Here is a 17,833-nt window from a genome sequence, read left to right as displayed (position 1 = left end):
GTGTAAGCCAGTAGGATAGAAAGAAAAAACAAAGGCAAAACCTAAAATTTTTACAAAATGCAGTATGCATATGTCACCCACCAAAAAGTCTGGGTTCATACCCTGTAAGGACTGTGAGGGACAGATGTTCATTACAAACCCTCATTCAGTCTATCTGTAGTGCTTGGGCTCAGACCATGAATCTAAGACCTATTCCTCGTGCCTCAGTACGCATCACTAGGCCATCAAAGAGCAGGATGCCAAATTCTTCATGGGTAGAGTGAAGGCGATCACTGGGCCCGAAAGTGCTCCAGCACGTTCATGCGCCCGTGTTTATTTTCAGCTAAGAAGAAGTAGCACAGGAGAAAAGAAGAGGAGCGATTGACAGATAAGCCTCCTCGTCGCTCTCCGTCTACCCTGAGAAGGAGCTTGTCGAGTTTGTTGACACCAATGGATCCTCCGTGCAGCTCTGCTCCTCCTTTGGACCTAAATACGGGCTGACCTCTCGGAACCCTAGGTGCCATCAATTCTACCTCTGACGCTGGGCACGAACTTCCTCAAGATTACCACTCAAATCATGCAGCCTTACTAAATGCCATGTACTGTATAATGGAGGCCTCTGTGCCACAGCCACATGATGCACTTTTATGCCCATTGGCACCACCACCGCTACTACTCTTCTTACCTTTCCAGCCACCATCCTTCGGCACCGCACCATAACATCCTGTGCCAGCTTCATACTGTTTCGATTCAGCCCTACGTCTCGTAGCACTGCAGCAGATGCAGTGGATGGAATTGCATCTGCTTCCACCCCCTCCTCTGCCTCTGCCACCTCCAGCTCTAGACACAACATCACCGGAGCTGCTGCGTGACGTTGAGCCTTAGACTCGCTCTCACAGGGAGGCCTAAAGGCTACTAGAAGAGGCGGCTTACTGGGCATACCTCCATGACATTTTTGGGACCGATTCTGACCCTGTGAAGTACTTCACTGGTGGTGACCAGGTTCAGGATCCCCTGGAGTTCCGGGGCCTGTCTTCCGTCAGTGGCCTGGAGATATCACTAGAGTTGGCTATGGACTTTCCCACTGGACCACCAGTGGCAGAGGTCTTGTCCTTGCATAAGGTCATGCTTAAAACTGCAGAGGTGTTGGACTTGTAAGTGCCAACAGTGGAGACAAAAACAAACATCCTTACTGAGGTTCTCCTGCCACCTTCGACCTCTACAGAACCCCTCCTTCCATTCAGCTAAAATTTACTGGAACTCATCATGGCGTCTTGGGAGAAGCCTTCCTCTGCTATGGCGATTAATCTGCTTGTAGTCTGCCATTATTGCTCTGCCCCTGATGATTTGGTATCCCTTTCAATGCACTCTTTCCCAGAGAGCAATGTGATTCTGGCCTTTTGTTCGGGTAACCAATTAGGAGGCGCCTTCCCTATGGCCCCCTCTGAAAGGGAATCAGAACGTTTGGAGGGGTGGGGCAAGAAGGTGTTTTCTGCTGTTATGGCTTTGAAGTCCCTTTATGCTGACTGTCTCCTTGCTTGTTACAACCATGCCTTGTGGGACATGGCCCAGATCATCTTTCTCTGTGTTCCAGCTAACATGAAAGAGCATTTTCAAGAACTGGTCACAGATGGACAGAAAACCTCTCAAGACATTTTTAAGTCTGGTCTTGATGCTGAGGAGTCTGCACCCAGACCTATGGTCACTTCTGTGACAGTACGTCCCCATGCTTGGTTCAGGAACTCCAATTTCTCATCTGACAACCAGGCTAACTTGATGGACCTCCCCTTCAACGGCATGTAATTGTTTGGATGCAAGGAAGACCCAGCACTGGAGGGTTTTAAGGCTTGTAAATCTACCGCCAGGTCTTTGGGCCTTCATTTCCACACCAACCAAAGATTTCCGGTCTTTTCACCACTTTTGTGACTTCGGACAAGGATCCTCCTTTCACCCTCAACAGTATGCACAGCACTCCAACAGCAATAGAATACACTTGTCCGGCAATACAGAGGCCGCCAGAGAGGGAAAGGTTGTGGATCCGCCTTGAAACCCTCCTCCTCTTCCTCCCCACACCACAAGAATGCAAACCTAGTTTGCCTTCCAAAGCCCACATAGAGCCTGTAGGAGGGATGGTATCGCATTTTCTTCTTACTTCGGACCAGTGACTCCTTCAAATAGTAGAAAAGGGCTACACCCTTCCTTTCCTACAAGTTCCACATCACATCCCAACCCCTCCCTCTTCCCCATCTCCTGATCATTTGGCCATTCTCCAGCAGGAGGTGGCAGCACTCCTCCTCAAAGTAGCAGCTGAGTTGGTACCAGACCAGGAAAAGAGTCACAATTGTTTTGCAGTTTACTTCCTGGTGCCCAAGAAAGATGGCTGTCTGCATCAGAAGCCTGAAATTCTTCGTCAAAAAGGAAAAGTTCAAGATGCTAACAAGTTCTGCTTGTGTTGGAGTTTGGAGACTGGATGGTGTCACTCGACCTAGAGGGTGCATATTTCCACATCCTTATCCAGTGGTCACATCGGACGTACTGCGATTTGTGGTGGGCTCTACACACTACCAATTTGTGGTACTACCCTTTGGCTTGACTTCTGCAAATTGAGCCATCAAGATGTGGTGGCAGTGGTTGTGGTCCATCTCAGATGGTCTGGCATCCTCATTTTCACATACCTGGACGATCTCTCCTGAAAGCCAGCTCACCAGAGATGGTATCAAGCCATCTGTGGGCAACAGAATCCCTGCTGTTCAGCCTAGGTTTTACAATCAAGGAGCCCAAATCTTACTTGTGACCCTCCCAGCGACTCCAATTCATAGGGTTTGTTCTGGATACCAACATTTTCCACACCTTTCCTCCTCCACAGAGAATCGGAGAAATCCAGAGGATGGTTCCAACTTTCCACCAAAGCAGGGAGTCCTGGTCTTGAGAGCATGCGATTCCTAGGTCTGGTAGCTTCCTGCTTTCTCTTAGTCATGCACTCATGTTGGCACATGAGGGCCATGCGGTGGTGTCTCCAGAGGCAGTGGCTACAGTATGGGGACGACGTCTTGGACTCCTTCGTGATCTCCCCCAGTGCTGCAGCGAATGTGGCTTTGTGAGGAAAGAAGGTCAACTTAACTCACAGGATGACCTTCACTTCCCCTCTGAATGTGATTACGGTAGTGATGGATGCTTCACCGAGTGGGGAACTCATCTGGAGGATCTGGAGATTAGGGATCTCTGGATTTATAGATGCTTCACATCAATCTGCTGGAACGGTGATTCAGCTGGTGCTCAAATCATTCTTCCCCTCCAGACCTTGATGAACAACAAAACTCCAATGTGGCACAAAAACAAGCACGGGGTTGGGAACTCACCTCGTTTGCCTAGCAGCGTTGAGACTGTAGTCCAGGACCTCTTCACTGAGTTTGGGTCTCCTCAGGTGGACTTGTTTTCCTACTCAGAAAATGCCCAGTGCCAACAGTTTTGCATCCTCCAGTATCCATTGAGGGGAGCCTTGGGGGACAAGTTTCAGTTGAGTTGGAACTTTCGGCTTCATTACGTGTTTCCCTCATACCCTTTAGTTCCCAGGAAGATTCACTAAGACTTCACCCATGGCATTTTCATTGCCAGAGATTGGGCGTGAAGGGTGTGGTATGCGGACCTTTTGCGCTTCTCCACCTGTCCCCTGCTTTGCCTTCCACTCTGGACGGCTCTTCTCTCCCAGTCCTGAGGACTGTTTCTGCACCCTGATCTCTGAGATCTCCACCTTGATTCTTGGAGATTGACTGGGCACTAAAGAGTTCCTTTCAGCTGCCACTGAAGGTGGCTGATGTCTTCTTGTCAACCCTCCACTAAGCCAGCTTATTATGGCAGATCAGGCAAATTCATTGCATGATGTGTGGAATGGTGTTGACCCTTTCCAGGCCAAACTGTTTTAAGTATTACAATTTGCTCTTAACCTTGCTCTGCGGCGATGTGCTAATGGCACTGTGAAGGGTTATTTAGCTGCCTTGTCTGCTTTTCTCTTTCAGATCAGCCATCAGTCTTTAAATTCCCTGTTGTCACTCGTTTTTCTTAAGGGCCTGGCCAATTCCTTTCCTCCTACTCCAATTGTGGTTCCCCAATGGGACTTAAATGTGGCTTTAACTTTTTTGATGGGGACTTTGAGCTCCTTCACAGCTGTGTTTTTGGTTGCAAACACGTCTGCTACAAGGGTCAGTAAATTGCAAGCCCTTAGCTGTCGCCTTGCTTTAACTCCAAACAATTTGATGTTGCAAACCAGCACTGCATCCTGTCTAAGGTGGTCATTCCTTTCCATCTTGCCCAATCAGTCTCTCTTCTGACCTTCTACCCCCTCCTCATTCCACAGTTGCATTGGCTGGATCCTCTGCAGGCAGTTAACTATTACCTGGATCACACCAAGGACTTCCGGTCAGAATACCAGCTCTTTGTCAGCTACTGTGGTGCCATAAAAGGTAAGGCAGTACAGAAGAGGACTCTATGTTGTTGCATCATCCTCTGCATTAAGATCTGCCTCGCCGTAGCCAAGATGAAACCTCCAGAAGGGATTCAAGATGATTCTACTAGGCCTAAGTCAACCACTTTTGTACTCATGTGAAGTGTCTTAATTGCAGAGCTCCGTAAGGTGGCAACATGGGCTTCCTTGCATACCTTTGCAAAGCCCTACTGTCTAGATGTAGAGGTGCACAGGGATGGTCACTTGGCTGGGTCAGTTTTGCAGAACTTTCTTATTTGACCATCTATCATCCCTCCTCCTTGGCAGGGTATTGTGTAATCTGTTCTACAGGTGAGGAATGTGCAGGTAGAAGTATCTATCAGAAGAAAAAGTTACCTACCTTCAGCAATGATCTTTCTGATGGATACTCCATCTAGCTGCAGATTCCTCACCGACCCGTGCCCTTTGGTTGGATGAATTATAAGGGAGGTTAATAAGATTCCATCCTTTATTATTTGGTACTGCAATCCTTCATCAATGTTAATCTGTCCAAATCTCGCCTCGAATGCTAGGGAAAAAAAAGGGAAACTGACGTTGATGTATGCATCGTCTGATGCCAATTTCAGCATCAAATGAGTGCATCGCCCTCTACTGGAGACCTAATTACTTTGAAGTTTCCAGACCCAGTCTGACACCTGGGGTTTGTTCTACATGTGAGGAATCTGCAGACAGGTAGAGTATCCAGCAGAAATATCATTACAGAGGTAGGTAACTTTTTTCTTCACAAATCCAAACCCTAAAGCAGAGGTTTACATCTGAGAAGCAGGAAAACAATGGGCCAGATGTGGAGGGTGTTTACTCTTTACACCTGGGTGCTATTACTGGATTTCCCTGCCTGGGTCCACTGTACTTCACTTATAAGTCGCAGATTGGCCACCCCCAATGGTTATGCATAGGAAGAGGCTCCAACATCACACAGTCGCTATTTAATCGGGGCGAGGAAACCACAGATTTGGTGGGACAGGAACTTAAACAAGTTATGGGTGGACTCGTGCTGTGCTAATCCCTAACTGAGCCCCCTATATGTCAAATGTAATAATATATGAGGATTTTGTATTGAGAGTTATTGTACTAAGACAACAATGATGATTCACAGTTGTGAGATGGAATTGTGCAATTAAGACTGGGCAAACGTGAAATGGTGCTGCAGGGTGTGAATCATGGACCGACTGCATAGTACTTGAGATGGTTGCTCACCATATACTTGAATTGTTTTTTTGCTGTCATTAGCTTACACCACCAAGATCTAATTGATTTTAAAAGTTAGTGTTCATAGCGTGCTAGGGACCTGATCAAAGTCAACAGACTGCTTGAACATAAAAATGTCACTAATTTTTGTGTCTAGAAAAATGCTGAAAAATAGCAGCAAGCCAAAGGAAGAAAAACCAATGGAGAAAGGTTTCCAGCATATCATTCCACCAAGACCGGAGACTCCGAAGCTCTTACAAGCAGCACTGGCTGCAACCCAGAAGATGGGATTGAAGGGAACTTTTTCCAAGATTCGCCGGAAAATGAAATCCAAGAAGTCAGTCCAGGTGAGTGGAGGTGGAAAATGGAACATTTTTCTGCATGATATGCACTGTAGTTAAGAAATGTGCACTGTAGTTAGGAAATATGCACATTACAATATGATAGTGCATCAAGGCCACAGTAGTGGGTGTGAATACAGTGTAACTATAGATAGTATACAGACAAAAAGCACACAAAACCATACAGAATCGTGAACAAAAACAAATCACAAGCATACATGGTGTTACTATCCCCTATACTGTGTGCAATAGGACCATTGCGGTTCTAGACAGACTCAATAGAGGAATTATGCAACTTGCTGGGAGGTGTTAAGGTGTGGTTATTAATGGTTATGACGTCATCCTCGGTAGTGTGTGATCGTATGCTGAGGAATAAAGACGTCTTGTACAGAGCTGTGTGTGTGGCGTGGTCATTTAGATGCTCCTGGGCTGTAGGGATGCTACGACTTGTGACGAGTAGGGTATACATGCCACAAAGAACAGAAACTGTTCTCTCTGAGAGTTTGCAACAACATAGCAAACTGCTTGTATGTGCCATATGCACCCAGTCAATAAGAAGCAATTTGAAGTTGATGTGTGTGGAGCTGAAACCCCACTGCAGCCCACATATGGTCATCAGATAAGTGGTAGGCCAGAAAGGAGCATTCAAAAAATCCACCAGAATCCGTTGGTAAGTCTGAAAGAAGAAATATTGTGGCGTGCCATAACACATAGCCATCATTGGTACAAAGTGAAACGCAAAAGGCAGTGACAGCCAGATACAATGCGAAAAGCAATATGCAACTATGATCAAGTGCAAGAAAAAGAACCATTACTCACATCAAGAAAAAAGGTGATGAACTGTGATCTTTGATTGGGCATGATGACCCAAGTGCGAGCACACAGCCAGTGCTTACAGAGGCTGGTCCAGGTGAACAGTGGCAGTCATCTGAACAGCATATACTCTTAATAGTAGTAGAAAGGAGTGCGAAGTACGACACCGCTGTGTTTCTGAAACCACCATTTAACACCACCAAAAGGCAAAATATTGGTGTCAGATGGACCATGTGAATCGAAATGTTTGATAACTTCATAGATGCCCTAGAAGAAGTAGAGGACAAGAAAACCATTACGTTTTTAAAGAAACTTGCCTGTGACAGAGTAAAAGAAGTGCTGAAGAAAATCTCACAGACTTGTGCAATATCATACAGTCATATCAAGTAGGCACTGGGTTCCAAGTTCAATATGATGCCGACTGTCGATTTTTTTTCAATCAAGCAAGACAGCACACTGGTGAAATGATGGACGAGTTTGTTGAAAGACTTGACATGCTTATCATACACTGCAAGTTTAGTGAATTCAATGATAAAGAAGCCAAACGCCTCAGAGTCATTGATGGCTGCCTTTCAGACTCTGAGAGAGACGTTCCGTCTAGAGAAAATATTAATGGCTGCAAGTGCCGATGAAAGCAGATCAACAAGCTGCTGATAGAGAAGCTGGAACTGCAAAAAATGAATCAGCTTTGGTCATGAAAACCAAGCACAAGTACAAGTTAGATGCACGCTATTCAGTCTTCAAAGAAGAAAAAGTTGTGTTTCCGATGTGGGTTTTCATTTCCCCACGACAGTAGATGTCCACCCATAGGACAGATGTGTGGAGGTTGCAGGAAAGAAAAACATTTCATAACAATTTGCTAAGCGAAAGAGAAAACAAATATGTCACAGCAAGAAGAGAAAATGAATGACAACAAGGTCCCAGAAGCATTCTAGCCACGCCCACAAGGCCAAAAAGCAGCACCAGTTACAAGTAGAAACCAGACAAAGTCTATCATCGTCGAGCTCATCCTACACAGGCTCGTCAACGTCATTATCAAGCACCAGTGAAGAAGATGGATGTGCCATGATGATGTCAACCAAGGAACAACAGGCGCATGTTAGTTTGGCTGCTAGCAAGGAAGAACAAAACAGAGAGGCAAACCATCAAACGAAACAACTGAATTCATTTGGACACTGCCCCAAGATTACAATAAAAGTCAACAGTTGTCCCTTTTATCATAGATAGTGGTGTGCAGATTAACATCATGCTAGTTGAGAAGTTTAATAGCCTGTTTCCTCTGCCTTCCTCTACCTATCAAACACAAAGGTATACACGTGGGCTTTCTCTAAACCGTTGCAGTCAAGAGTCATTTACAGCGACAATGCAACAAAGCAGTATCAGTTCAAGTGCCAATTCACGTTCTTCAAGAAATTTGATCTAGTGCATGCATACTCAGTTTTGACACTGCTGCTGACATGGGACTAATATCTCTCAATAACAGCCTTCACATTCAATCTGAAATTGTAAGTCAGTTTCTGTCATTGTTTCATGTCCTAGAAAGGTTCAAGACAGTGAAAGTGTGATTTCACATTAATGAGGACATTCGCCCTGTTGCCCAGCTGCACTGTTGAGTCGCTTTTCACTTGCGAAAAGCTGCTGAGAAAGAACTAGAAAAGCTGCTGAAGCATGACATCCTCATCGAGCGTTCCACTGGTCCTACGCCATGGGTTTCGCCCATAGTAGTGGTGCCAAAAAAGGACAGTGGCAGTGGCAGTGCAGTGCGCATCTGCGCTGATATGTGCCAGGCCAACAAAGCAATCGAGAGAGAAAGATATCCTGGTCCACAAGCAGCGGACATGATCATGCAACTGAACAATGCCAAAGTGTTCTCCCGTCTTGACTTGAACAAGGGATACCATCAACTCGAGTTGGAAGAGCACTGCAGGTACATCACTACTTTTTCGACTTATGCTGGGTTGTTCAGATATAAAAGGTTGAGTTTTGAAGTGTTGTCAGCTGCTGAAATATTTCAGGATGTTATACAATGAATAATTCAACCTGTCATGCATGCTTTTAATTACAGTGATGAAATACTGGTATTTGGAGCAACACAAGAGTGACAGTTACTTGCTGATGCAGGTCTCACTCTGAATGCAGCAAAATGCAAACCAAAACTTATATTATTTGGGAACAAAAGAAAACCAAACTTAAATTTTTTGGGAACATATTCTTAAATGGGGGAATGACTCCTGACCCAGATAAAGTGCAAGCATTATGACGTATTTGCCTTCTACAAGATGTCACCATGCTGCAATATGTTTTGGGCATGGCCAGTTATTGCTCAAGGTACATTTGTGACTTTGCTACAGTGAGGGCCCCATTAAGAGACTTGACAAAACAAAATGTCCCTTTCCAGTGGTCTCTGGAATGTGATCAAAGCTTTAAAAGAATAAAACAGGCGATTGAGAATGCCACCGAGATGGCTTGTTTTGACTCCAAGGTACATACTGAGATCACAGTAGATGCAAGCCGGGTGGAGCTGGGGGCAATCGTTGCTCAACTTAATGGTCAGCCGAATGCTCAGAGACACATTATAGTTTATGCCAGTTGAAGTCTGTCTGACACGGAGCCGGAGAAGAAGAGTCTGGCTTTAGTTTGGGCATGCGAACATTTTCATTTGTTTCTATATGGAAAACGTTTCACTATTATTACTGACTACCAAGCGTTGCTCACTATGTTTAGAAATTAAAAAGCCAAGATGCCCCCTTGCATTGAGAGGTGGGGGTTGCGACTTCAAGAGTACAACTATGCTATTGTACTCAAGCTGGGTAATTATCACAACCCTGCTGATTACTTTTCATGAGTACCACTACATCGTCACAGTGCGACATCCAAAATGGCAGAAGTGTACATTTACGTCATTGTGAGGTCCAGCACACCAGCAGCCTTTTCCATTGAACAGAATATTACTGCCACTAACGTCAATAAAAACATGCTTATCCTTAAAGACATAGGCGGTCATTCTGACTGCGGCGGGCGGCGGTCGCCGCCCGCCATGCGGTTACCGCCGAATGACCGCACCGCTGTCAAAAGACCGCGTCGGCCATTCCGACTTTCCCGCTGGGCCGGCGGGCGACCGCCAAAAGGCCGCCCGTCGGCCCAGCGGGAAAGCCCCTGCAACGAGGAAGCCGGCTCCAAATGGAGCCGGCGGAGTTGCAGGGGTGCGACGGGTGCAGTGGCACCCGTCGCGATTTTCCCTGTCTGCAAAGCAGACAGTGAAAATCTGTATGGGGCCCTGTTCGGGGGCCCCCCGACACCCGTTCCCGCCATCCTGGTTCTGGCGGTGAGAACCGCCAGAAACAGGCTGGCGGGAAGGGGGTCGGAATCCCCATGGCGGCGCTGCAAGCAGCGCCGCCATGGAGGATTCCCTGGGCCAGGGGAAAACCGGCAGGAAACCGCTGGTTCCCCTATTCTGACCGCGGCTTTACCGCCGCGGTCAGAATAGCCCAGGAAGCACCGCCAGCCTGTTGGCGGTGCTTCCGCTGCCCTCCGCCCTGGCGGTCATGGACCGCCAGGGTCGGAATGACCCCCATAATTTCTTCTAAATTGTGGAAGAGGGACACTCCACCGTTTGCCGACGGTATTGAATTTAAAAAAATCTGAAATGTACAATATGATCTATTCATAACCAAGTAAGATGTTCTATTGAGAGGCACAAGAATGGTCATACCTGAGAGCCTCAGACAGCAAGTCATTGAACTGAAGCAAACCCGCCAATGTACTACTCCGACCGCCATGACGGTAACAGCCGCCGGGCTGGAGATATCAATCTCCAGCCTGGCCATTGAACCACCTGCAGGATTATGACCCTGCCTACTGCCATGGTTTTCATGGTGTTCGTAATGCCACGAAAACCATGGTGGTAGGCCTTATCAGTGAAAGGGAATTCCTTCCCTGTCACTGATAGGGGTCTCCCCCCCACATCCACGCCCCCTTCACGCACACACACTCATTCACACATACATGCACGTATGCATACATCCACTCACACACACATCCACACACACTTCCAACCATACACGCAGACACGCATTCACATTTCACAACATACCCGCACTCACACGTCCCTACATGCACACACGCATTCAACACTCAATACACACCCGCATTCACGCACACACATACATTCACACACACACACCACCACACACACACCACACCCCCCCCCCCACCCCTCTCCCCTGTTGGAGACCCCACTTACCTGGATCCAGGGGGTCCTCCGGCAGGGGATGGGACGGGGCACTGCTACCCCCAGCAGCGCCCACCAGCAGAACACCACCAGGCCGTATTATTACTCATAATACAGCTGGTGCTGGTGGCGGTCTACCGGCGTGGCGCTGCTGGTGGTAGCAGCGCCACCTTACCGCCATCCGCCGGAATGGGCTCAGCCAGATTTCGGACATTCTTGTGGTGGAAATCCAGCTGTGGTCATAATATGGCAGACGGCTGGTAGCCGCAGCAACGGTCTTTTGGCGGGCGTCGCTGCGCCAGTAGGCAGTTTTTACCGCCAATGTTATAATGAGGGCCTGAGTATGGATCCCGCACTTAGACGAGCGAGTTCAGAAGGAACTAAAAAGGTGCCATATTTGCAACTGCCTTTCCCTCAAAGTGATGCAGCATCCATTGACAATGTCTGACCATCCTGCACAGATTTAGGAAAGAGTTGAAGATGATTTCTTTGGGCCCTTAGGAAACGGACATCATCTCATGTTAGTCATTGATGAGTATTTATGCTTTCCTTTAGTAGAGGAGCTATCATCAACAACCCATGACAAGGTCATCAAGTGGCTGAACAACATCTTTGCAGCATAGGGTTTTCCCTCATTCTCAAATCTGACAATGGCCTACTGTTCAATAGCAAAGAGTTCAAGGAGTTTCTAATCAGGCTAAATGTTAAGCATTAAAAGAGTACACCCCAATGGCCACAAGCCAATGGTGTTGTTGAGCAATTCATAGGTACCCTCAAATGGGTAATTCAGTGAGCATTGAAGGAGAGACCCAAATAAAACTAGGCCTGTGCTAAGCCCTTCATGCTTTTTGTTCACCTCCTCACTCCAGAGAGTCCTGCCACGTTGATATTTGGGAGAACCATTGGAACCATACTGCCACAGTGGAGCGACCTTTGAATACTAAGGTCCGTGTCACAGACACTTTTTGAAAGTGCAGATGAAAACATATGCCAACCGGCATCAATGAGCTCAGGAAACAGACTTCGATGAAGGTGACTGGGTCCTGGTAAAACAGAAACTAAAGCGGAAAATAGACACTCCATTTGCTTTCAATCCTCTGAGGGTGGTGACATGCAAAGGACACATGGTAACAGTGCATTGCCCCAGGCAGACAATCACATGGGACTCGTCACATTTTAAGGAACTACCTCTGTGTTCGTCAGCTCCTGCAATCATGAACGAAGCGATCCTGCCTAACAGTCCAGATCAAGCATCAGAGCAAGTGCCATCTGTGACCAACCAGAGTGCATCTCAACTACCTTATACCACTCAATCTGGCCAACTAGTGCGAGCACCTCGACGACTAATAAGGTACAATGTGACTGTTGTTTATCATTTTTATTTAACACGTGGGGAGATGTGGTGTCGTCAGACTATGTCAGCTAGGACCCTTGTGGTTCTACAAAAACTCAATAGAGGAAGTGCTTAACTTTCTGGGAGGTGTTAAGGTGTGGTTACAAATTGTTAGGACGTAATCTGAGGTAGTGTGTCATAGTGTGCTGGGAATAAAGAGATCTGTAACAGAGCTCTTTGTTGTGTGGCGTGGTCATTTACATGCTCCCGGGCTGGGGAGAATGGTACACCTTTCACATATTTGCCTAATTATTGCTCTTCATTTGGAGTACTGTCACCACATGTAACATGGTGTGGAAAAGTGGCATGGTGGCGTACTCGCCGAAAGGACATAAAACTCCACACAGATATCACAGGAGGCAAAGTCGTGGATATACAAATACCAAGAGGATATATGTGATATGTGAAATAATTATGTTGAAATAGCCACATGTGTAGATATATTGTAATTTTTAAAAAAGAACGAGTTTCCAAGACAATGAAGAAGTGAGCAATATTGAAATATAAAGGAGGTCCTGAAGAAATCCAGGAGCACTCCCCGGATGAAACACGTGTTGATGGACAAGCAAGTTGAAGGTTTTGGTTTTTTGGATATGTAGATGTGAATGTTGGATAAGCCAATGGAATTTGAAGATTATGCTTTTGGAGATGCACAAGTGACTTTGTAAAATTTCTGGACGAATCATTGAGATTAAACTGTTAAAATTCATTTTTGAATAAACGCTTTTTGAAACGTAAGGAAGGACTTTATACATATGATATCATTATAATTAATGTTCTACTGTGTTGTTTGATACATTTATGTACTGGTCCATTGATATTGTAATGTTACACGTGTGCCATTACTTATTATATGGTGTGGAAAGTGTTTTTTCACAAGCTGCTAATATTTCTTGGAAAACTACAGCAAATCCCCTAAGGTTGTGAAGTTCACTGTACGTTGCCCTTTTACTTGAATATCAGATTTTTCAGAGGTATTTTATACATGTGTAATGTGTTGAGTCACTTGCGAGGAAAAGCTAAGCAAATGATGCATTAATATCAAAATTGAGTTCCCAGCACAATTTCAGAGTACTCGCAGGTAAGGCGAAGCAAGGTATGCACGCCTAATGAAAGTGCCGTTAGGTACCAAAGCCCACTTGGCAAAATCTATGCAAGTGTGTGAATGTAGGAAAAGTATTAAACTCAGCAGAGTACGGGAAGATCAATAATCAAGAACTCCATAAGAAAACACTTGTGGAGTAAAAACTTTGGCACACATACATATATATTGCCTATGTTCAGTGGGCATTGTGTATCTGTCATGAGTAAACCGCCATCAAGCAAACCCCATGTTTATGAGCTCATTCCTCCGCATAGAGGAAAACAGGCCAATGAGCTGCATTAAATAATATGCAAAATGTGCATCTTGCACTTCACCAAAATACCTCAAAATGTGTGCCCTCTCTTCATTGGGCCCTCGATTTCATCTTTCATCACTTGTGCAAAGTTAACACCCATCTGAAAGTTATATCAGTTCCAGGTGTGGCTCCTCCGCTGCACCCCCCTCCCCTCTGCAGCTGCTAACCTTTAACGATAAAACGGATAAGAAGTTATATTTATTATCGTTTTGTTGTTAAAGAGGCGGGGCCATGGTGCATGACAAGAATGGAGGGGGAGTGCACATGTGTGTTTGGCCGGCTGTCTCGGGCCGGCCAAACACACATGCACACTGGGCTCTCTCCAACCTGGCACTGTGTTGGAGACAGCAGGCAGAGGCTCCCAGTCTGACTCGGAGCACCAAGCCAGGGCACTACAGCAAATCTGAGCCCTGCTTTCATGCTGCCGCCATGAAAGCTCCGGGCCTTTTCTGTACTGTGAGCCGCTCCTGATCAGTTCTTGAAGGTGAAGACTGCTTTGTTCTCTCTCTCCTGATTCAGCTCGACTCCTTTTCCAAATGGTTCACCAGATAAGGAATATCAAATCCCTAGTCTTGCAACCACCATCTACAGTACATATTTCCTAAGTAATCTAGAAAATTAATAACTTGGGAATCCGGAACATTAAAAACTTTACCAACTAGTCGAGACCAGTAAATGATACGCATGGTCTAACTTTAAATTGAGTTTGAAGTTTATTTACATTCTTCTGCCTAAATTCCCCCAAATTTCCCTTTGGTTTCGTTGACAACTGCAGATAATCAGACTCTTCTCTAATTAAGGAGAGTCATGCTTGAAGCTTTACCCTCTGGGTGAAGATAATTCTGGACAGAATTCCAGTGAAATCGACATGATTAAATCATATCTTATATAAAAATATAAGTAAATGCCAAAAAAACTCCTTATAACTATAATAGTCGCAATATGAATTATCATTGGTAACAATATTTTGCAAGGAATTGAAATGTTGTTGTGTGTGTAACAGATTATGTAAAAGAGATTTTTGTTTAAAAAAAAACTTCTTATACTCTGGCCATTCCAAATTAGTTTTCCCAAACTTGGGTTCTCAGTAACTGGGCATCTCTGCGACAGACCTGCGCTATCAGAAATTTCAGTGGCAGCACATGATGATCAGAGCTAAAAAAACAGAAACCTCTTTTGTAATTCGATTTATAACCTATAGTTTTATCAATTATGCCGGAACATTGATAACCATCTATCAGGGAGTTGGCACCCAGGGCGCCCTTCCCTTTGTATTACACTGTGGGAAATTGGATGTTATAAATGGTATGCTCACTCATACAGAAGGACTGAGTGGACCGTTTTTAGGAGATGTTTTTTGCATTTTGAATGAGGGAAAATACCTTTCCATACCATTAGACAGAAAATTGATTGTAGTGGAAGGGCTGCACATAACAAGACATTGATTTACACTAATACCCAGCATATTTCTGCCATAATCTGTTGATAGTAAAAAAAAGAAAGAAATTCTAATGCTTTTGGAGCCTTTGATGTCTCAGCTCACTTTTTCTAATCATTTACTTTCTATCTGTTTTGCAGCCATCCACCTCTAGTCCTGTCCCTCCGGGGTCTCCAGTACACCGACGATCCCCAGTTCCCACCCACAAACCTGAGGATGAAGGTGCAGAGATAGTTTCAGAATCTGCAGATAACTCTGTTGTTATCCGCATGAGCCCCACTTCAAGGGGAGATGAGCATATCTTGTCAGTTGAGGTTCCTTCCAAAGAAGAGGGGAAGAAATAAAGAGCAAATGCTAGATGGGAGAGAGGAGTAAATGCGCCCGAGGCTGTAAGAGTGCCCCGGAAAGTCCTGGAGGCTTCAGATGTGTGGGAAGTTTTTTATGGACCCTGCTTGCCAGCAATTTTTAGAAGAATATAAATATTGCATTCCAGAGAAGCAGAAGCTTAGAACTTCACCAGCAATACTGAGTAGAGACAAAGGCAAAAACCTGGAGGTCCCTTTGTGATCTTCAAGAAGAAGAATAAAATACTTCCATAGGCATTAGCCAGCTGAAAGGCACGTCATATAGCCTCCTATAACTCCTGAAATCTGTCTCAGGGCTACTGACTTTGTAGAGGATCCAGTCTTCAAAGTGTATTTTATTTTCTGCCCCATTGCCCTACCTCTCTGGGCCATTGGGTGTCTGGAGTTGAAGCTTTGTTGTTTGTAAAGATGATTCTTAATAAATGATACAACACGTATGACTTGTTGCTTCATTAGTGATGTTTACTTATAGGAAAGCTGCTTATGTATACTTTGTTAGCTCTTGAGACTGTTACACACAGATACAATTAGTTACTTACCTGTAACTCCAGTTCTCCAGTGTAGGTTTCTTTCATATATTCACAAGCTTGAACGAGTCCCCGTCGTCAGCCTGGGAACCCCTGGTAATCGTATAATCTTCAGTAGCAGTAAACAGTGTTACAATAGCCATAGGGTGCAGCAACAGTTTTTTAGTAGCTCATCCACCTTGTTTAAAATAATCCTACCTACACCCAAAGAGGCGGACGTTCTAGCTCTCCTACTCCCCCCAGACGCCACTATAGTTCAGATCTGACAAGGTGTCAGTAGAGTACATAATAAATGATCCCCTTACAAGAGGGGAGAGAGGGTCACATTAATTTATGGACGATACTGACGGTAGAGAACTGGAGTTACAGGTAAGTAACCAGTTTCTTACCTGAATGTCCTGTATGATCTCCTGGGTTGAGACAGGTAGGCTTTGCCATATACCTCCCTGGGTGTTGGGGGGGTCGTAGGCTGTCTCCCTGGGTGGGACTGGCTGTAGGTTTATCTTTGATGCATGGGGCAAGAATGGCAACTGAAAAGAAGGGCTGTTGTTGTGCTGCTTTAGTTATAAGTTAGGAACGACCATGATTCTGGTGAAATGTACACCTTTACTTTTCTCTTCAGTGCAGTTATTGAGACTGTGTACATGAAGACATTGAGTACTGCATATCTATTACTTTTTTTGTCCATACAAAAGTTAATAAAAAAATTAATTTAAAAAAGTCACTTGTTTTTCTATATACCAATTAGAATGAAGCGGGAAACAGGCTAACCTTTACTGAAACAGATTATGGAGGACTGCCTGTCTTGCTGCAGTGTCGGCTGCTACATTCATGTCCAGGTTGAGTTTAGTGAACGTATGCCTGCCTGCTCCTCCAAATAGCACAGCAGATGTCTTGCAAAGGCACACCAGTGTAAAGTGCTTCAGTCATCACCATACACCTGGTGGAATATGCCCTCAGTCTTTGCCAGATCGGACGCTGCACCCTGCTGTGGCAAAAGGTGATGCAGGATGACATCCAACGTGCTGTCCCTGTTTTGACATGGGTCGTCCTATCCCTGGACAGCCAAAGGACACAAATAAATGATCAGAAGAGTGAATGTCTTTCGCCTTTTCTATGTAAAACTTGATGCACCTGCGCACATCAAGCTGCACTGGCTTTTCCCCTGATGTTGTGGGATTTGGGAAAAAAGAAAGTAGAAAGGCAGGTTAATCCAAATGGAAATCTGTAGTTACCTTAGGCATGAATCTAGCTAGGATTGGTCCCTAAAATGGCTTTGGCCTGATTTATAGGTTGGAGGAGCGAGTACTCTGCCACAACAGGAACACAGTAGCCTTTTTGCCAATTTCTATGTCCATCCACCTCATTTAGAGTTGGCAAACATACATTATGTCAACGGCAGAGATTACTCTGTCTCCACTACCAACATAACCTCCCTACGTCCTGACTGAGTAAAGGCCATTGGAGGCTTAGCAATGTGTCCGACCCTCTGATTTAGACTAAGCTAACACATGCCCGGTTTTCACTGTGTCACTGTCAGGCAAAACTTGAGTTTAAGGGGCATTGAAAGCTTCAAAAAAGTCCCATGGCGAGTGGGCCACTCCTTTTCTTATTTTCCAAAAACGAAATCCTACTTTAGGTTTTTGTTATAGAAAAT

At 45.3% G+C, this 17,833-nt stretch overlaps 1 protein-coding gene across 1 annotated transcript in view; it reads left to right on the top strand.

Annotated features, from left to right (window-relative positions):
* The window catches only part of CNGB1 (cyclic nucleotide gated channel subunit beta 1), a 1,925,718-nt gene extending 1,909,528 nt beyond the window's left edge, over positions 1–16,190 (top strand). Inside the window, exons 40-41 of the mRNA XM_069217388.1 lie at positions 5,826–6,015; positions 15,425–16,190. Coding sequence (XP_069073489.1) covers positions 5,826–6,015; positions 15,425–15,628 — 394 coding nt within the window. The 3' untranslated portion in view covers positions 15,629–16,190. The remainder of the gene's footprint in view (positions 1–5,825; positions 6,016–15,424) is intronic.
* Positions 16,191–17,833: the final 1,643 nt, after the last annotated feature.

Source organism: Pleurodeles waltl, chromosome 12 (genome assembly GCF_031143425.1).
Source record: "Pleurodeles waltl isolate 20211129_DDA chromosome 12, aPleWal1.hap1.20221129, whole genome shotgun sequence".
In the NCBI taxonomy this organism is placed as follows: Eukaryota; Metazoa; Chordata; class Amphibia; order Caudata; family Salamandridae; genus Pleurodeles; species Pleurodeles waltl.
The sequence above is the reverse complement of the archived record's forward strand: the minus strand, read 5'-3'. Positions and strand labels throughout refer to the sequence as shown.